The sequence below is a fragment of the Cervus canadensis genome, chromosome 11 (assembly GCF_019320065.1).
Source record: "Cervus canadensis isolate Bull #8, Minnesota chromosome 11, ASM1932006v1, whole genome shotgun sequence".
NCBI lineage: Eukaryota > Metazoa > Chordata > Mammalia > Artiodactyla > Cervidae > Cervus > Cervus canadensis.
The window spans coordinates 75,847,141-75,869,118 of record NC_057396.1 but is presented as its reverse complement, the minus strand read 5'-3'; the positions used below and the strand labels follow the sequence as shown (position 1 = coordinate 75,869,118).

Below are 21,978 nucleotides of genomic sequence, written 5' to 3'. Positions count from 1 at the left end.
AACCTAGAAGGGTGGGTGGGGAGGGAAACCGAAGGGAGTTTCAAAAGGGAGTGGATATATGTATACCTATAGCTGATTGATGTTGAGGTTTGACAGAAAACAAAATTCTGTAAAGCAATTCAGTTCAGTTCAGCTCAGTCACTCAGTCGTGTCCAACTCTTTGCAATTATCCTTCAATAAAAAATAGATTTTAAAAACAGAGATGCATTTTATTAAAAACAAGAATAAACAAAAAGACAATAAGAAATCAATACTCAGATCTTTGAAGCTATTTTCATAAAGGTCAACTTCTTAAAATATAAAACCTGTTTCATTTTCATATGTGAAAGGACAAGGTGATATAACTTTTAAAAAACTAAATATATAATATTTATATACATTATATATACTAACATTCTATTTCCATAAGTCAAAATATTTATACTAAGAATATATTCTCAGACATTCAAATAATAATTCTACATTCTATAACAGCAGATCTATCTCATGTCTGCCTTAAGCTTCTCCATCTGTAGTTGTTTGGGTTTAATGAGTTTCTCATGAATGACATGCATGTGTGCATATGCTAATATATGCATGTAAATGTACATGTTCATGTGAGAATGTGAGTGAACATGCTTTTTAAGAAGAATTTTTGTAATATGAATTCCATGTTCATGAGTGATTTTTCTTAACCTATTATTCCTAGGTCTGATTTTTTTAAGATTTTGCTTTGTAGACTTAATAAACAGTTGGAGAAACTACTATAAGAAATTAGAAAATTGAAAATAGACAGTTAAATATTTTTCTCAGTTAGATTTAAAGTGGTTGACAGTGCCTTACTGTAAATTCAAGATTTTTAAAGTATGAATCCTATAGAAGACTTTGCCTTCCCCACAGCCGTTTTAAAGGCACCCTTGACCTCTTTGTTCCTCAGGCTGTAGACCAGTGGATTCAGCATGGGGATGACCATGGTGTAGAACACGGACGCCATTTTGTCTGTGCCCATGGAGTGGCTGGAGCTGGGCTGTAAGTACATGAAGATGACGGTCCCATAGAAGATGGAGACAGCAGTGAGGTGGGAGGCACAGGTGGAAAAGGCCTTCTGGCGTCCTTCAGATGAGCGCATCCTCAGAATGGTGATAAATATAAACAGGTAGGAGATGAAGATGACCAGAATAGAAAAGAGGTCATTGAAACCCACCACGAAGAAAATAACCATCTCACTGACGTAGCTGTCTGAGCACGAGAGAGCCAGCAGAGGAGGAGCGTCACAAAAGAAGTGGTTGACGACGTGGCACCCACAGAAGGAGAGCCTGAAGACGTTCCCGGTGTGGACGCAGGCATTCAGGAAGCCGCAGAAGCAGCAGCCTGTGAGCAGACGTGCGCACGCTTTGGTCGTCATGGCGGCGGTGTAGTGCAGGGGTTTGCACACGGCTGCACAGCGGTCATAAGCCATTGCGGCCAAGAGGAAACTTTCTACGGTGATAAAGGCCACGAAGAAGAAGAACTGGGTGGCACAAGCCTCGTAGGAAATGGTTTTGTCTCCTGTGAGGAATCCTGCCATCACTTTGGGAGTGACCGCTGAGGAGTAACCAAAGTCCACCAGAGAGAGCTGGCTGAGGAAGAGGTACATGGGCGTGTGGAGACGAGAGTCCAGCAGGATCCGCTCGGTCATCCCCAGGTTCCCAACCAGGGTGAGGAGATAGATGAGAGAGAAGGTGAGGAAGAGCAGGATCTGCACTTCCGGGTCATCGGATAACCCCACAAGGACGAACTCGGTCACCTCTGTAGTGTTGTCCATGGAGATCTATTAAGAATTGTGTGGCTGCTCTGTAGCAATAAAAAACAGAATGAAAGTAGTAAATGAAAGGGAGTCTCCATGGAAATCAATTATCATGATCACTCTGTGCTTTATTTCCGTATTAAAATAACTTGTTTCCAGGAGTGTTTAGATTTAAAGCCTGACCACAATAGCTAAAATTATAAGTTATTTAAAGGTCATAGAGTATCCCAGTTAAAAGGATTTGGAGATAATGCATCCCAACCTCCTAACTTCATTTGTCACTCAGTCGTGACGACTCTTTGTGACCCCATGAACAGTAGCCTGCCAGGCTCCTCTGTCTGTCATGTGATTCTTCAGGCAAGAATACTGGAGTGGGTTGCCATTTCCTTCTCCATCCTAACTTCATAGAAGACTGAATTAAGGTAAAGACAAGAAAAGAAAGTTGTTAACTAGAAGAGTTCTGGCTCCCAATTAAAAGTTTCCAAAACAAATACAAAAATTATTCTTTAAACTAAACTAGAGTAAACTTAGTAAAATAAATATGAAATTGGATTAATTTTACTTCAACTAACTTTTTTTGGCTTTCCATTGTGTCAAGAATAGTGTTGTATATAACTTAAAATGTTCTCACTATATTGTACAGTAAATAGGGTATATAATTTACCCCATAGTGGAAAACAGTAGAAATTTGTGCCCAGGGAATAAAGACATCTATAAAATAACAGTTTTTAACTTTTACTAAATTCATGCAGCTTCTAACTTTCACACTCAGATGTCCCTGATCTGGATTCATGTTATAGCCATATTAAAAGATGCAACTTCCAGCATCACCTTGTACAGAACTGATGAACTTCTTTTCTGGTGGCATGCAACATCACGTGTCTGTCAATTATCCCATCAGTTCTTCCCAGCAGCCAATGAGGTTGGTATCACAAACTCAAAACTATGTAAGTTGTTAGATATTATAATTCAAACAGCAGGTTTGGTCTATCTATATTGGAGAGGTGGATGACCTAAGATATGACTTGCCAATAAGAGTGAAATCAAAGGATTGATAACATCATTCATGTTGTTTGTTTTCCCTGCAAACTCCTTCTACTATATGATTTTAAATATGGTGGTCTGGTAATAAAAATAAATGGAAAAAATAAATAAATAAATAAAACAGGGGAAAAAATATATGGTGGTCTGGGATAGACTCATTCACAAACATGAGAGTTTTTACTAAATGCCTGAAGGAAGTAGGGGAGCAGGCCTGGAGTCTACTTAGGGGAAGGGCACAGCCCAGGCAATGAACATGAAAATGTTAGTCACTCCCTGCTGTCCCTCTCTGCAACCCCATGGCCTGCAGTCTGTCAGGCTCCTGGTCCATGGAATTCTCCAGGCAAGAGTCCTGGAGTGGGTGCCATCTCTTCTCCAGTGGATCTTCCCAACCCAGGGATCAAACCCAGGTCTCTTGCATTGAAGGCAGATTCTTTACCCTCTGAGCCCCCAAGGAAGCCCATAGCCCAGGCAGAGGAAACAGCAAATACATGGCGCTGGGATTTAAAACATGCCAAGTAGTTCCAGGAACAGCAAGAAAACCAATAAGGCTACAGTTGAAAAGTGAGAGAAGTACAGCAGTGTGAAGCTAAAATGACTTCACACACTACTTTAAGTTATTGAACTTTAATTCTGAAAGAGATTGGAAAGCATTATAGGATTTGAACCAAAAGTGACATAATCCGAATTCTTTGAACAGAATCACTCTGGTAGGTCTGTAGGTACTTGAATTTAGCAAGATAAAGATGAAAGTTGCAAAAGAAATTATAGGCTATTATATTATTCCAGGTAAGAGAAGATGATTGCTTAGACCAAGGTGGTAGTGAGAGAGATAATAAAAAGTTGTTCAATTTTGGATATATTTCAAAAGTAGAGCTGACTGGATTTACTGATACTTTGCATATTGATGGCAGAGAGTGGGATTAGTGCTGACTCCTGTTTTTGAATAGTGATACAAAGAATGATGGGAAAGGAGCAGATTCTTGGGACAAAGAGAAAAAGAAATCATCATTAAGCCTGAGATTCCTTTTGGCCATCCAAGTAAAAGGATTGCACTAACAGCTCTGATACAGAAGCCTGGAGCTCAGAAGAGAGGGCCAGATACCTCAGTTCAGTTCAGTTCAGTCGCTCAGTTGCGTCTGACTGTTTGCGACCCCATGGACTGCAGCATGCCAGGCTTCCCTGTCCATCATCAACTCCTGGAGTTTGCTCAAGCTCATGACCATTGAGTTGGTGATGCCATCCAGCTATCTCATCCTCTGTCATCCCCTTCTCCTCCTAGAGAGAGGATGTCTCAAATTAGATTAATTTGAACTTTCTTAGGCTTCCCTAGTGGCTCAGTTGGTAAAGAATCTGCCTGCAATACAGGAGATCTCCTGCAATGCTAAAGACCTGGGTTTGATCCCTGGGTCAGGAAAATCCCCCGGAGAAGGAAATGGCAACCCACTCCAGTATTCTTGTCTGAGAAATCCCATGGAGAGAGGAACCTGGTGGGCTACAAACCATAGTGTCGCAGGAGTCGGACACGATTTACCAGCTAAACCACCACCATTAAATCTCTTGGAAATTTCCGATGGCTCAACGTACATGTGTAATATTAAATCCATCACATTAAAACACCAAAAGGAGCTTTCCTGGTGAGTCAGTGGTTAAAAAAAAAGAAAAACAAAAACCTGCCTGTCAATGCAGGAGATGCGAGTTCAATCCCTGATCCAGAAAGATCCCACATGTTGCTGAGCAACTAAGCCCATGTACCCCAACTGCTGAGTCTGGCTCTAGAACCTAGGAGCCAGAGTACTGAGCCCACGTGCCACAGTACTGAAGCCAGAGCCCACGAGAGCCCATGCTCTGCAACAAAAGACGCCTCCTCAATGAGAAGCCCTCGAACTGCAGCTGGAGTAGCCCCTGCTCGCCACAGCTGGAGAAAGTCCACGCAGTAACAAAGACCCAGCACAGCCAAAGATAAACAAGTCAATGAAATTTCTTAGAAGTATCAAAGAAAGCATTTAGACAGACTAATACTAGGTTGCTATAAGGTCTAAAAAATGAAGAGATTTAGTAGCAAAGGGAGTATGGGAGAGGAGGTTACTGCCTCCTGAGATAGCTGACCTGTCCCAGGACACAGAGAGATTTTGGCTAAACAAAGGAGGTAAAGAGAACTTTTGAAGGAAAGGTTAAGTGTGTATTGGGTTATGCTGATGGTTGACTGCAAATTTCAGAGTGGAATGATATCAGAAGTTGGGCAGGAGGGGAGCTGAGATCAGTAAAAGAGAGATACAGAGATGTGTGGGCTTGATTTCGTAGGAGTTGAGGGCTGATAGGACAACCCTGAGCTTCAAGCTGAGTGACAGTAATGAATGCAACAATGAGATGAGTCCTCTGGTCTCAAGGTGAAGATAGGGGGTGGAAGGTGATTAGACAGGTGAGGGTCAGACCGAAGCATGGAGATTTCTGGGCAAAGGTCACTCCTGCAGTTAGTGGTATTAGACTCATTTATACAGAGCAGGGTGACTAGGATATCCTGTTGATTCCTTAAATACTGCTCACTTGAGTAATAGCGTGGATACAAATTTCTCAAATCCTGGAAACAAAATTTGTTCTAGGAATCAATATAAAACTCCCCACCCACTTTCTCCTCCACATGGGAAGTCTTAGGTTTCAGTACAACGTTCTCCTGGAGGAAAAATAAAGCTAAAGCTTGTTAGTCAAGATAACTACTATGATCACATTCCCTAAAAGGGAAAATTGAGATTGGAATAGTTTAAATAACTTGTTCAAAGTCAAGCAAGTTTATACTTAGCCAAGCAGAGACTCAAGGTCTTCCTGTGCTTTTCTCAGTGTCCCATGATAAATATACTTTGTAAATATATAGATATAAATATATAAAATATACAACATAAATATATAGAAGTTTTAATAGGACCTCTATAGTGTTTAGGTGAAAACTTTCAATTGTATAAAACAGATATAAGAAATATTCAAAGAACTTGAGCACCAGCTCTGAATAAATCAAAGGGTAAATGGCTTCCTTAATGCATTTTCTTGACTATGTCTATTTATGCAAATTTATGCACACAGGAGATTTCATCCAGTTGATTTGTAGGCTTACCTGACTGCCTGAACAATACAACATGCAAATCCAGCACCTTCATACGTGAGTTGACCTCAAATCAGAAACTCAGTTGATGAAAGCAAGTAAACATTCTATTGTGATGCTTTTCTTTAGTGTTTGACCAGAAGGTTTAAAGTTCCCTAACTGCAGGAAGAAACTGGAGGAAAAAAAGTGGTTTCAGCCTTGGAAGCAGTGCACAAGAGTTCTGCTCCCGGGTCTGGTGCTCACTCTTCCTAGATAAGTCACTTAACCTCTTTGAGCTTCAGGGTCTTTATCTATAAAATAGAAATAATAAAAAGGCAGTCCCAAACAGCATCTTGTCTGAAGACTACTGCTATAAGAAAATTCCTATAATACTTCATACTTAGTAAGGAGTGGTCCTCACAATCATAGTCATCATCAGTGTTATTTAGGATAGTTTTTCCCCGGACATTGTTACTGCTTTTAGCAATATCACAATTTGGGGGAAGGTCATTGTTGCTACTGGACAACTATTAACAAATCGAAAGAAAAATAAATGGCCAAAGTAACTCTGATTCTTTGGCTCCACTTTCTAATATGAGGACAATTAGAGTGATGTGGGAACCAGGAGGGAGTTATGTAGACATAGAATTCTCAGGGGACAAATACCCTATGAGGGCTATAAATCTTGTTATCTCACCTAACTAGGGAACATGTGATTGACCTGTCTATAGGGATCCAGCTCTGCTTGTTGAGGGAGATCGTGAGTGTATGTTCACTATTTGCAGTAATTCTTTTTATTGCTGTTTATTAGTTGCAAAGCCATGTCTGACACTTTATGACCCCATGGACTGCAGCACGCCAGGCTTTCCTGTCCATCACCAGCTCCCGGAGTTTATTCAAACTCATGTCCATTGAGTCAATGATGCCATCCAACCCTCTCATCCTCTGTCACACCCTTCTCCTCCTGCCCTCAATTCTTTCTGATGTTGCACTAATTCAACCACAGCATGACCTCCAGAGCTACAATTTGACATAAATATTGGGGGACAGAGACACAGGCTCTGTCATTAAATAAGACATAGTGGACCCATGGAATTAACAGTTCACTTAATTCACCTTAAATGTTTGTACAATGAGAAGAAATATCAACTCATTAAACTGTTTACTAATCCCAGATGGATATAAACTATAACCGTGAGACATGGGACTATATACTCATGCAAAATTAAATCATTCTTGCATACATGATGCTTAAGCTTAGTGAAGAAGATAGGCATCAAACAAGGAAATAACCTAAGCCTATGAATATATAGAGAAAAACATATATTTATATTGCATATATATGTAACATTATGTATAGGATAAGCAAGTAATTGTACATGGAAAAATAAGAGAGACAAGAAGAAATCTGATTGGACAGAATGCTTTCTAAGGGAAAGTTAACATGTCAGCCAGGCCTAAAAATGACAAAGAACCAGTCTGGAAAAATCATTCCATGGAAAACAAAAGGCGTGGGATCACAGCTCCAAATTTCAAGGAAGTTGCCAGAATCTAAAAGAAGGCAATGTGGCTGCAGCATAGCTAGCAAGGCCTCTTCCTCAGCACTTTACATTTCAACACCCTCCCAGAATAAAACCCTAATAAAAGAAAGTAAAAACACCCATTCCCTAAATGAAAACTGTCATCAGGATTATTGGTCTGCATCACTGCACCATGATAGGTGGGTTAACAGGAAAGCACTGATATCATCCTGCCAGAAGCAATGAAGTTTGGGATCACAATTAGCTTGCAATTGGAAACTCTTTGTTCTCACTAACTTGGGAATCTGTATCATTGGGAGAAAAGCCATCACTATGCCTTGAAGAGTACCCATCATGTCAAAAAATTATAGCAAGTAGTTTTAAGAACCCATGATAGTATTAGTACTCTCTACTGTGTGAGCTGGGGATGAATGGGAAATCTCTCTACCTTCTGCTAAATACAGCTCTGAACCTAAAACTGTTCTTTAAAACATCTATAAAAAATTAAGTTATTGGTACATTGCTATAAGGGCTTCCCTGTTGGTTCAGCGGTAAAGAATTCAACTGAAATGCAGGAGCAGTGGTTTCTATCCTTGGGTCAGGAAGATCCCTCGAGAAGGAAATGGCAACTCACTCCAGTATTTTTTTTTTCCCAGTATTTTTTGCCTGGGGAATTTCATGGATAGAGGAGCCTAGCAGGCTACAGTCCATGGGGTTGCAAAAGAGTCAGATGCAGCTTAGTGACTTAATAACACATAGGTAAAAATCAAGTCACATCATTACATCTAGGGCACATATTTGAAGTAACCATGGGAGTATAGAGACACAGGCTCTAACATTAAACAAGCAAAATGAATCCCAAACTTACTGCAACCCCTCATTCCTTAAATCTTTACACCATTATTAAGAATTATCCATTCGCTCAACTATTTCTTGATCCCAAAGGAGTATCAGCCAAAGTTTGTAGCCTAGGAAGACATATTCATTCAAAACTCCAATATTAGTCTTACTAGTCTCACGTGCTTAAGTTTAGTGGAGACGACAAACAGGAAACAAACGCACAGATAAGCATGTAGTTATAAACTGAAAAAGGTGTCCATATGACAGTGAATAGTAAAATCTACTGTGAGCTGAATGGTCAGAATATTTTCTCAGGAGAATCAATGTCTCAGCCAATGCCCGAAAGATAAAGAAAAGCAGTATGGCAAAGACCACCCAAGGAAACAGAGAAGTTATGGGAAGGCCCCGAGTTGTCCAAGAAGCTGGCAGAATCTAAGGAAGACAGAGGGACTCCTGCGCAGGTAGCCTTTTCCTGGCAGTTTCCTTTCATTGTTTTTTCCAGAACAAAATCTGCATGCAACATTTTCTAATTTTGGTGTCAGGGTAATGCTGGAATGAGACAGAGATTAAGAATGAGATTGGAAGTATTTATTTCTCTTCAAATTTTTGAAATAGTTTGAGAAAGATAGATATCTAACTCTCTTTAAATATTTGGTAGAATTCATCTGTAACGCTATCTAGTCCTGGACTTTTGTCTGATGGGAATATTTTTTATTATTCATTCAATTTCATTACTAGTGATCAGTCTTTTCAGATTTTCTATTTCTTCCTGATTCAGTCTTAGAATATTGTATGTTTCTTGGAATGTTTCACTTCTTCCGGGTTGATGAATTTTTTGACATATAATTGTTGGTAGTGATCTTTTGTGGATCCTTTGTATTTGTGTGTTGTCTGTTGCAACGTTCTTTCATTTCTGATTTCATTTATTTGGGCCATTTATTTTTCTTAATGAGTCCTGCTAAAGGTTTATCAATTTTATCTTTTCAAAGAATTGGCTCTTATTTTCATTGATATTTTCTTTTATTGTTTTAGTCTTTATTTACTTTTGCTCTGATCTTATTTCCTCCTTTCTTTGGGCTTTGTTCTCCTTTTTCTAGTTCCTTTAGGTGTAAACTTAGATTATTTTTTTTGATACTTTTGTTTGTTTCCTGAGGTAGGCCTGTATTGCTATAGACTTTCCTCTTAAAACTGCTTTTGCTGACTGTTGGGCAGCTCGGTGGGTAAAGTCGGGAGGTCCCAACCGGGGGCGCCGGTTGGAGACATGATTGCAATGCGGGCCTTAGGATTTGAGCCAAAGAAAGAAGAAATTAAAAAGATGATAGCTGAAACTGACAAAGAAGGAATTGGCACCATTAGTTTTGAAGAATTTTTTGCCATAATGAGTGTAAAAATGAGTGAAAAGAATGAAAAAGAAGAAATACTGAAGGCTTGCAAATTATTTGATGATGATGATACAGGAAGTGTATCACTGAGCAGTATCGAGAGGGTGGCTAAGGACCTAGGCGAAGATTTAACAGATGAGGAACTTCAGGAAAGGCTGATGAGGCTGAGCGTGACGGGGATGCAGAAATAAGCAAGGAAGAATTTTTTAAAATGATGCTAAAGACCACTCTTATTAATACTGTCTTCTGTGCCTTCTGGAAAGTTGTTAACAAGTTTGTATTTGTTGTAAGTTCCATAATAGCTGAATGTATTCATTTTCAGTGTTTAAGTTTATATACATAAACTGGTCTCTTGATGTCTAATCCATGTGAGCAGTTACATGTTGCTACCAACATGTTGTTAAATCTATAACATCAAGAAATAAAATGTAGTGACTTCCTTAAACTATGAATCTGAAGAACAGTATTAATTACAAGTGCTATTTTTAGAGCCCCAGGTTCTAAAACTTAGATTTTTTTTTTAACTTATGGAAATTGGCCCCACATCATAAGCCAGTCATCACTTTCCCTATTATTTTCCTTTTGTGCAACTCTAAAAATGAACATTTGCTTTTTAACTGTTTATTCAGATATGTAAAGCCTTAAATAAAACTGGCAGCGTCAAAAAAAAAAAATTGCTCTTGCTGCATCCTGTAGATTTTAGAACATTGTATTTCCATCTCCACTTGTCTCAAGGTATTCTTTTATGTCCTGTCTAGTTTCTTTGCTGGATCATTGGTTATTTAGAAGCACATTGCTTATCTACCATGTGTTAATGTTTTTTTTCTGGTTTCTTTCACAGCCATAATGGCATGACACTAGAAGCCACTGACAAGAGGCTGTGAGGGGAAATAGGTCAGAGATAGGGTTGACCACAAAGAAGATTAGGAAAACTTATAATGAGTAATTGTGGACACGACTTAGCAAATCAACAGCAGCAGCAACAACGATTGTGGTAGTGGCTACATGACTCTACATGTGACCAAAGTCTTAAAACCATACACTAAAAAGTATGCATATTACTGTTTGTAAGTTATACGTCAATTTTAAATGGGGGCTATAACAAGAAATTTAACAAGTAATACCAATGAATGTACTGACCCTCAAAATATCCCGCTTAGTCCCACAGGAAGTCAAATTGCTTCCTCCTTGGAAAGTGGGGTGACGAGCTGTAGACGCCCTCATGCTCTCCCAGGAGGTCATCCCTGGGGAGAGAGATGTCTCTATAATTCCCTGCTGATTAGCACACATTAGTCTCTGAAATCCCACCCTGACTCCGGTCAACATCACTTCAGGGGAGCAGACTGCACGCTGAGCCCTGTTACCACCATTTATTAATCTGCATGTTAATAACGGCAGGCTGTTAGTCTGGCCGGTCCTCAGCTGACCTTCAGTCATCAGGGAAAAAGCCCCAAGGTAAACATTATACTAAGCAACCTTAAAATAATAACCTCTTAGTGTTTTATAGACCTTCCTTTATTTGCCATTTACAGAGGCAATTTTGTGAATTATGTGGGAGAAGTAATTTAATTATATTTATTTCACAAATAGGACATAAGCAGCTCCTGCAAGGGCACAGAAAGAATGCATGGTAGATTCAGAAGCTGACTGCATACTAGTGTTCTTTCCCTCATCTTCCCTCCCTTAGAGACCTGGGAGCATTTCTGCCGCTGCCTGGGAGATGACTTCTCTGACAGCATTTATGCATTATTTCATGGCTAAATTTCTGACTTCAAACTTACTATTCAGGGTTAACCATCCTATTTTGTCAAGGAGTAAGGTAAGTATCTATATTCAATATACACATTTAAATTTAAAATGTTTTAAACAAAAAGCTTGCCACTGAAATAGATCTACAAGCTAAAGGTAACCCAAAAACCCTGAACTTTCAACCCTCTACATCTGTGATTCAACTATTGGATAAATAGTAATAAGAAAAAAGAAGAAAAGGAGACTATTTCAACCTAAGCTGATATATAAGTTTAAGAAAATTAAGCAAAAGAATGGCTCACTGACCAGAGCGGGCAATTATACAGGCAGAGCATGAACAGAGGGTGATATATTGGGAAGCACCAAAAATTGAATGGACCTAAGTGGTGTGTGAGCAAAAAGCAAAATGAAGAGGAGATTACAAGGTCTCAAAACTCATCCTCACCTGGAGCTCTGCACACCATCATCCACCTTGCTCAAACCAGCATAGAAAACCACGATTCCCTTTTTTTTTTTTTTTTTTAATTTTTTTTTTTATTAGCTGGAGGCTAATTACTTCACAACATTTCAGTGGGTTTTGTCATGCATTGACATGAATCAGCCATGGAGTTACATGTATTCCCCATCCCGATCCCCCCTCCCACCTCCCTCTCCACCCGATTCCTCTGGGTCTTCCCAGTGCACCAGGCCCGAGCACTTGTCTCATGCATCCCACCTGGGCTGGTGATCTGTTTCACCATAGATAATATACATGCTGTTCTTTCGAAACATCCCACCCTCACCTTCTCCCACAGAGTTCAAAAGTCTGTTCTGTACTTCTGTGTCTCTTTTTCTGTTTTGCATATAAGGTTATCATTACCATCTTTCTAAATCCCACATATATGTGTTAGTATGCTATAATGTTCTTTATCTTTCTGGCTTACTTCACTCTGTATAATGGGCTCCAGTTTCATCCATCTCATTAGAACTGATTCAAATGAATTCTTTTTAATGGCTGAGTAATATTCCATGGTGTATATGTACCACAGCTTCCTTATCCATTCATCTGCTGATGGACATCCAGGTTGCTTCCATGTCCTGGCTATAATAAACAGTGCTGCGATGAACATTGGGGTGCACGTGTCTCTTTCAGATCTGGTTTCCTCAGTGTGTATGTCCAGGAGTGGGATTGCTGGGTCATATGGCAGCTCTATTTCCAGTTTTTTAAGGAATCTCCACACTGTTCTCCATAGTGGCTGTACTAGTTTGCATTCCCACCAACAGTGTAAGAGGGTTCCCTTTCCTCCACACCCTCTCCAGCATTTATTGCTTGTAGACTTTTGGATAGCAGCCCATGATTCCTTTTTAATAGTAATGTTTTATCTATCTTCTTCAGACTGTGCTGCACACTCAGCTTTTTGCTCATTGTTTTTCATGCATTATCTAACTTAATTCTCAAAATAACACCTGAGTTAGGTCTCCTTACTATCTTAATTTTCCAATTGAAGAACAACTGGTCCAGGAATGTCAGTTGATGACCAAAGACTCAGGCTGTTAACTTAGGGCTCTTCTCAGAGTCCAGACTCTATACCCAGTGCTATGTCTTCCCTTAAGAACTGCCTCTGCTGGCTGTACATGCCCCTACTCCTCCAGTTACCCCACTGCATACACTGTGTATGTAAGTCTCAGATTCTTCACTGTGCAACCTCCAACACTGAGTTTGGACCAATGAAGACAATAAATAATTTAAACAGAGCTAAATGCAGCTTAATTTAAATTTAGTAAAGACACATCACACTTGAGAAATGCTTTGTCTGAGAAGAGAATCTGACTTGCCACTAAATATTTGTGGAAATACAAATTACTCGTCCTCTTGTGTCTAGAGCGGGTCTTGGCATATAAACAGCAAAGAAGTGTATGAATCTAATAGGCTAGGAAAAAGCTGAACTGTCAGAGTTATTAATTCCAAAATGATCATGTTTTGACATATTTAAAATAATTTAAAACTGAAGACTTGATTCATTACAATCCCTCACTCAATACTTTAGAATTCTAGATGAATAATACACTAAATTTCGCTCTTAAGTCCATGCTTTAGGTGTGGAGAATCTTGAAGCACATATCATTTCTGTAATGAAAAATATTCATGCGATATAAACATTTAAGTTTCACCATTACAGCAATCTTAACTAAATTTGACACTCTATTCCTTTGTTTCTCTTTGCTCTAGGACATCTGATTCTTAAGTAACCCGGATGGAGAACACGACAGAAGTGACAGAGTTCATTCTCCTAGGACTAACCAACACCAAAAAACTACAAGTTCCCCTCTTTCTAACATTTGTTCTCATTTACGTGATCAATGTGGTTGGAAACATGGGCATCATCCTCTTGGTTCTCTTGGAGTCCCGTCTCCGGGCGCCCATGTACTTTTTCCTCAGTAACCTGTCTCTGGTGGACTTTGGCTACTCCACAGCTGTTATTCCCACAGTCCTGGCTGGGTTCCTTACAGGCGGCGGGGTCATCTCCTATAGTGCGTGTGCCGCTCAGATGTTCTTCTTTGCAGCCTTTGCCACTGTGGAAAATTTCCTCCTGGCAGCTATGGCCTATGACCGCTACGCAGCGGTGTGCAGACCCCTCCATTACACCGCAACCATGACGACAAGCTCGTGTGCTAGTCTGTCCACAGGCTCCTGTGTCTGCGGTTTCCTGAATGCCTCCATCCACGTTGGAATCACCTTCAGTCTCTCTTTCTGTGGGTCCAATGTGGTCCACCACTTTTTCTGTGATGTTCCAGCAGTCATGGTTCTCTCTTGCCCAGATAGGTATGTTGGTGAGATGGTTCTCGTTTATGTAGCCAGTTTCAACGTCTTCTTTGCTCTCCTGGTTGTCTTAATATCCTACATATTCACAGGTGTCACCATTCTGAAGATGCACTCCTCCGCAGGGTACCAGAAGGCCTTTTCCACCTGCGCCTCCCATCTCACAGCAGTCTCCATCTTCTATGGTACGGTTATCACGATGTACTTACAGCCCAGCTCGTCATTCCATGGACACTGACAAAACTGTGTCTGTGTTCTATACCATGGTCATCCCCATGCTGAACCCTTTGGTCTATAGTCTGAGGAACAAGGAGGTCAAGAGTGCTTTCAAAAAGATGATTGCAAAGGCAAGATTGTCATTTTAACATTTTAGAGTACGTAATGATCCAGTTTGACTCTTCTCGGATTTTTCCCAGGCACTGAGTCACATGCAGAAATGAAGTCCTGAATAATACCCTTATTTTTTTCCAAAGTATATTGTCTAGAATAAGGAAGCATTGTGTTCGGAAATCTAACAACTAAATGAGGATGGCCAAAGAAAGCATAAAATACTTTCGTTCTGCTTGTCAAAAAAGCGTGTTAAGGACATTTACATGCTCAACACGCATTTTACCTGCCACATGCACAACAGCATACAGGTGAAGCAGGAAAGCAAGCAAGCCCATGACGAGAAGTGCATGCCTGTGCCCTAGAGACACACATACACATAGGAGGAGAAATTAGCAAGAGATGGATGGAGAGTGCTTGTTTTTATTAAAAATAATGTGAACAGTGACTTAGTGGATTAAAATATAAATTTATATCTAATATTACTTTCTTTAGTTGAATAACTGTTCTAAAAGTCCTAGTCTGAGAAAAAAAGTAATAAACTTTTGATGAAACTATGTGCTTATTTTGTTGGCATAGTTTACTGACAGATGTATAAACATACCATCTTAAGTGAATTAATAATCGTCTTGATCGAGTCATTTTATTAAGCTGCATTTTCACGTCGCAGTCTTCAAAAGGATATAATAGACACAGTACAAGAAAAATGGAAGAAAAATAATATAATAATTTTTAAATTTTTTCATCCATGACTACCAACATTCACATTTTTTTAAAAATGCACCGAGATAGCAATAACATTGTGTATTTTTCTGTTTGCAGTTGCTTTAAAATAAATTAATGATGCTTATTAATTCCCTTTAAATGGTTTATAGCATTATATAAGTTTCACATCATTGTTGTTACTGTTTAGTCGCTAGGTCATGTCCAACTCTTGCAACCCCATGGACTATATGGCCCACCAGGCTCCGCTGTTCTGGGACTTCCAAGGCAAGAATACTAGAGTTGATTGCCATTTCCTTCTCCAGGGGCTCTTCCTGACCCAGGGATCGCACTCAGATCTCCTGCATTGGCAGATGGATTCTTTACCACTTGAACCACCAGGGAAATCCCAAGTTTCATGTATACAATGTTATATTTCCACTTCTGTATACAGTGCAGTGCATTCATCACTAAAAGTTTAGTTTCTACTCATCACCATACAGTTCACTTCCTTTAACCATTTCACCTGCCCCAGCCCTCTTCACCTCTAATAACCACTATTCTATTGTCTCTATTTATGTATTTGTTTTTATTTGGTTTGGTTTGTTCATCCATAAAGAGAATTAAAATTTACCACTGACTATAACATGAATGGACCTAGAGGGTACTATGCTAAGTAAAATAAGTCAGAGAAAGAAAGACAAATACTGCATATTTTCAAATACAAGTGGAATAAAACAATAAAACAGATAAAGGAAAATAACAAAATTGAAACAGGCTCACAGATGCAGAGACCAAACTATTGGTTACTAGTGTGGAGAGGCCAAGGAAAATGGACAAGATAGAGGAAGGAGATTAAGAATATAAACTAGGATATAATATAGAGCACATGGAACAGAGCCAATATTTTATAACTTTAAATTGAGTATAATCTGGAAACCTATTGAATAACTGTTGTATACCCATAACTAACATAATATTGCAAATCAACTGTACTTCAAGGCAAAATAATAAAATGAATAAAATAAAGAGTATCAATAGCCAAGCCATGCCTTGGACCCAAGACAACCCTTAAATCTACACTGAGTGGTTCCTAAGACTATGATCTGCATTGTTGTTCAGCCGTTCAGTCATGTCCAACTGCAACACGTAAGGCTTCCCTGTCCTTCACCGTCTCCCAGAGTTTGCTCAAACTCACATCCATTGAGTCAGCGATGCCATCCAACCATCTCATCCTCTGTCGTCCCCTTCCCCACCTGCCCATAATCTTTCCCAGCATCATGGTCTTTTCCAATGAGTCAGTTCTTCATATCAGGTGGCCAGTGTATTGGAGCTTCAGCATCAGTCTTTCCAATGAATATTCAGGGTTGACTGGCTTTAAGTATATTTAGATCAAATTTAATTTAACAAAATTTTCAACTTCACCTTGTCAAGGGTTCACATTGAAGTAAAAGATATGTGCATAGAGCATGTGTAGAAGAACTGGATCAACAGGGGCATGTCCATCAACAGAGGCGGCTCCGAGAGGAAGGCGTAGCATTGTGCATGGAGGACAGGCTCTGGGGTGAGGCACACACCAGTCTTCCATTATCTCCCTTAAGGCATTGTGAAAGTGAAAGTGAAGTCGCTCAGTCGTGCCCAGCTCTTTGTGACCCCACGGACTGTAGCCCACCAGGCTCCTCCGTCCAGGCTCCTCCGTCCATCTCCAGGCAAGAATAGTGGACTGGGTTGCCATGCCCTCCTCCAGAGAATATTCCCGATCCAGGGTTCGAACCCATGTCTCTTATATGTCCTGCATTGGCAGTCAGGTTCTTTAGAACTAGAGCCACCTGGAAAGCTCTCATTTTACTAGGCATATGTCCAAACCCACTAGAGAAAGAAATGGCAACCCACTCCAGTATTCTTGCCTGGAGAATCCCATGGACAGAGGAGAACTGGCGGGTTATAGTCCATGGGGTAGCAAAGAGTTGGACACGACTGAGCGAATAAACAGCAAACAGCATGTCCAAGCCCACAGCGTGTAGAACACAAAGAGGGAACCAAGCTGTAGAGTTTGGATGATTATTTTACCTTTTTAAAAATTATAATGGCAACATGTTGATTTAACAAAAATGACTCAGTCAAGACAGAAATACTGATTCATTTAAGATATGATATTTAGGTATCTCTCAACAAAATGTGCCAAAAGAGTAGATACTTTCATTTTAAAAACTATAATTCTTCCTTCTATTCAGAATGTTAAAACAGTTATTTCACAAAAGACATAATTGCTATTAGACACAATTTTATACTGAATATCTCAACTAACAATTTAAATTATTTTTATTAAAAACTAGCCATGCTCCATTTACCTCTGACGAATTTCCCATTCCAGTGTGTACGTGCCCATAATAATGACAGATCAAATACATCAGTACATAATTAGTACTTTACCACATAATGAATCAAATATCAGAAGTAAGTTTTGACAAACAGGTCCCAAATTTTCCATGCTTTTCCTTAGCTATCTTCATTCAGGTATTGAATTTCTGAATATGCTTTCTTTTTACCAGAAATCAGACTTTTGAAAAGATAAGGGTGTCATCTCAGGAATTTAAATGCAGCGTGGAGCTTCAAAAATTAACTCATTGCTTGGGAAAATCTGAGGGGAATTAATAAAGGTTACTGTTCTTAACTGGGCTTCCCAGGTGGTGCTCATGATAAAGAATCCACCTGCCAATGCAGGAAACAGAGATGTGAGTTCAGTCCCTGGTTCGGGAAGATCCCCTGTCTTAGGAAATGCAACCCACTCCAGTCTTCTTGCCTGGAAAATCCTGTGGGCAGAGGAGCCTGGTGGGCTGCAGTCCATGGGACCACAAAAAGTTGGACATGACTGAGCAGCTGAGCACACACGCTGCACATCTGCAGTGTTAGAATTCTGTAGGAAATGTTGCCTTCTCTATGACTCTCGTGAATGCACCTCCGTGTTCCTCAGACCACAGACCACAGAGTTCAGCATGGGGATGAGCACAAGAGTAGAACACAGAGGCCACTTTGTCTGTGTCCATGGAGCGCCCGGAGCTGGGCTGTAAGTACCTGAAGATGACAGTCCCACAGAGGATGGAGACAGCGGTGGGGTGGGAAGCACAGGTGGACAAAGCCTTTCGGTGCCCCTGAGCTGAGTGCATCTTCAAGATGTTTACAAATATTAATAGACAGGAAATCAATATAATCAGAAGAGCAAAAGAGACATTAAAGCTCATGATGAAAACAAGAACCACTTCACTAATGTGTTTATCAGAGCTAGAGAGCCAGGACAGCTGGAACATCACAAAGTCATGGGCTGTGTTGGACTTGCATAAAGAAGGACCGAATATGGAAAGAGGCATTCAGAAAACTACAAACATAGGATCCCGTGGTCAGACATGCGCACACATGTGTTGTCATGGTGGTGGTGTTGTGCAAGGGCTTGCATACTCCTGTGTAGCAGTCATAAGCCACTGAGGCCAAAAGGCAAGGCTCCACACTTGCAAAGGCTACAAAAAAGAACACTTGAGCGGCACGTGCATTGTAGGGGACGACCTTGTCTCCAATGAGTAATCCAGCCGTTACTATGGGAGTGACAGATGAGTTCGCCAGAGACAGGTCACTGAAGAAAAAGTGCATAGACGTGTGCAGACGAGAGTCCAAGGGAAGCAATGTGACCACTCCCAGGTTTCCAGTCACACTGATGAGGTGAATGATAGCGAACGTGATAAAGAGGAGGATCTACAGTTCTGGGGAACTGATCGGTCAAAAGAGGATGAATGGTGTCACTTCTATCTTGGTCTCCATCAATGCCATTTGGGAATTATGAGAGATGCTGTAGTAGTGAGAAATAAAGGGGAAAAGTGACAAACAGAAAAGAAATTGCAGTGAAATTTAAATGCATTATCATGAACAATTTCTACTTCAAAATCATTCTGATCTAATATTAAGAACTTTACATGTAAATGTGTGTATGAGTATGTGTGTGCCTCTGTGTGTGCATATGTGTACAATGTGTAGTACTATTATTTTTATTTTGCCATTAAAGGAGTTAAAGATTTGAGAGATTATACAATATTCTGCAATTCTATTGCTAGTCTAAAAAACTCAAGACTGAAGCCTAATTTTCATCTAATCAAAATCCAGGGGCTTTTAGTCACCTCACTGTCAACACATATAAAGGTACTAATAAATATAAAGATGGTAAAAGGTTAAATTGCTGTTAGATCTTGCTAATTTATTGATTTCCTTTTGTTCTCTGTGTAGTTTAAAGAATAGTCACTTCACACTTCTCCTTTTTTTACCTTTAATGAGAGACCAACTGTTAATGAACAAGAAAAAACATTGCTACCTGCTCAATCAGAGCACCATCTGTCTTATTTTTTATTCATCTTCTTTAGGGAAGCAACAGGAGTGTTCATAAGTACCACTAAACTTCTCACCAATGGAAATTTTGATATTAAGACTCCAATCTCAAATCACTATTTTAGAAAAAAGGTTCAAAACATCATTTCTATGCTCAAAAAACTCATAGTATGAATAGGCTTCCCATTGTTTTTGCATGAATTACACTTTTCACTGATAGTGTTTATGGAATAATTATCTCACTCCTTGAAGAGAAGGAACAGTCAGTCCTGAATAGTGAATGTGAAATCAGAAATTCAGCCATGAAATAATGCCTAAGTAATGATAAAGAAGCTGAACTGTAGGTAGTGGTCTAAAGACTCCGAGTACCTTAAGACAGTGAAAGATCAAGGACGAAACTCTAACAAGGACCCAGGAATCAGGACTAACAGGGACCCAGGAACCCAGGTTCAAGTCCCAGATCCACCATTAATTCTTGCTGTGCCCTTGGAGGCATCACCTTCTCCTAGTTTGTAAAATAAACATTGTGAACTCCCGTGTAGCTTACAGAGTTGTGTCTGTAAATAGCAAATAAGGGAAGGTCTACTGAAAAACTCAGCAGAGAGGGTTACCATTTTAAAGTCATTCAACATAACTTTTAACTTGAGGTGATTTCCTTGGCAATAAGTAGGCTCATAGCAGTTCCTTAGGTGGGAGGGAGACCTGTGTGCAATGACGATGATTAATATTCAGGTGAGTGTATGATGACCTAGGAGCTTGGCATGCAGTCAGGCATGATGTTACGTGGAGTGTTGTTGGTATTTCAGAGGCTGGTGCAGGGAACCAGCAGTGAGTTACAGAGACATGGAGCTCTCCGGGGATGCCCCCATGGGACCATCTACAGCTCCTCAGCCCACCTTCCCAGGGAAGAAGTAGCTGAACACCCTGTGGGGACCTTATTGCACATGAGTGTGCATGCATATTTTGGTATTACCGTTTTTTTTTTTCTTTAAATGCGTAATTGCAAAACTGCAAAATCCACAAATTTATGTGTATTATTCTAATAATTTAAATATGTATAGCTATCTAACCATTTATAGAACACTTCTACCATGTAAATAAAACCCACAGTTCTTTGTGGTCCACTCCTTCTAGCCACTGCCTCTGGAAACTACTTGTTTTGTGTATATAATTTTTTAGCAGTACTCCATTTTTTGGACATTAGATTGTTTGTTACTCAGTTGAGGAGCATTATGTTGGTTTAGGGTTTGGTGATTATGAATAAAGCTGATCTAAACATATACCCTAAAGAGATTTTCTGCAAATATAGGTTTTTATTTCACTTAAGTAAATATCTGTGAGAAAGATAGCTCGGCCATAAAGTAAATATGTGCTTAATTGAAAAAGAACATCAAACTGTTTTCTGAATTTATTCTACTAGCTGGTTCTCACCTACAATGCATTACACTTGTTTCCTATTTTTCCCAGGGCTTGATGTTTTATTGTGTTTTAAAATTTAATTTTTGTCTCATATCTGTTCTTGCTCTTTCACAAAAATGTCTCAAAAAGCTCTCAGAAAATCCTCTTTAAAAACCACATTTGCCTTACCACCACAGCTCTGTCCTAGGAACTTTTTTGCAACAAAGGAATTAGATCCATGATTTCGTCTCTCCTTTTGCCTCTGATCTCACACTCCACCAAAAGGCATCACACTTTTTTTAGTGCAGTAAATCTAGTGGTCACCCATTTGTTCAATGCATGGAGATGGCGTCACCCTAAAATTTAAGTAATTTATTTAACTCCTCCAAACTCTAGCTTCTCATCTGTAAAGAGGGAGATAATAGCACATAATTGTCAGAGGATTGTTAGGACGATCATCAGATGACATCTATACCAAAAGGAGTACAGTTTCCAGGGCATTTCTGGTGTCCCTTAAGGTTAAATATTACTCTTTTCTTATTCTCAAAAATCGGTATAAAAAGATTTTAAATCAATTGTTTTAAATATCCTTAAATAAGTTTCACAAATATACTGGTGTTCAAACAGTCCATTAGCTTTCCCTCACATGTGACTACTCCATTGCAACTCAGCAGAGATATTTACTAATTGTAGACAATGGACTTGGAAAAATGTGTCACGTCAGGGTGGGTGAAAGCACATGTATGACACACTAGCTGTCTCTTCTCCTGACAGACTGAGGAAACTCAATTTTCTAGCTCAATTAGCTGCTGTGGATGATGACACTTTCATTAACCAACATCTTTTAGTGACCACATTAGGAAGCTCTCTTTTTCCCAAAGCAAACTGTAATGGACATAGTAGCACATTGAGAAGCAAATCTGTGAGAGGCTGAATAATGTCTCCAAATAAATGAGTCCCTAATATCTTGGACCTTTATATGGCTACTGTTATGGACTGAATCATGT

General features: G+C 39.6%; 1 protein-coding gene and 2 pseudogenes across 1 annotated transcript; 1 reads left to right on the top strand and 2 right to left on the bottom strand.

The window, feature by feature from the left end:
• Positions 1-838: 838 nt before the first annotated feature.
• LOC122449876 (olfactory receptor 5B12-like) lies at positions 839-1,783 on the bottom strand. Its single transcript, XM_043481933.1, has one exon. The coding sequence runs from the start codon at positions 1,781-1,783 to the stop codon at positions 839-841; it is 945 nt and encodes a 314-aa protein (XP_043337868.1).
• An 11,821-nt stretch (positions 1,784-13,604) lies between these two features.
• On the top strand, positions 13,605-14,538 carry LOC122449765 (annotated as a pseudogene).
• Positions 14,539-18,140: 3,602 nt separating this feature from the next.
• On the bottom strand, positions 18,141-21,976 carry LOC122449382 (annotated as a pseudogene).
• Positions 21,977-21,978: the final 2 nt, after the last annotated feature.

Bases quoted from the DNA above. Each gene is read 5' to 3' on its own strand.
- LOC122449876 (XM_043481933.1), bottom strand. From the start codon at position 1,783: ATGGACAACACTACAGAGGTGACCGAGTTCGTCCTTGTGGGGTTATCC.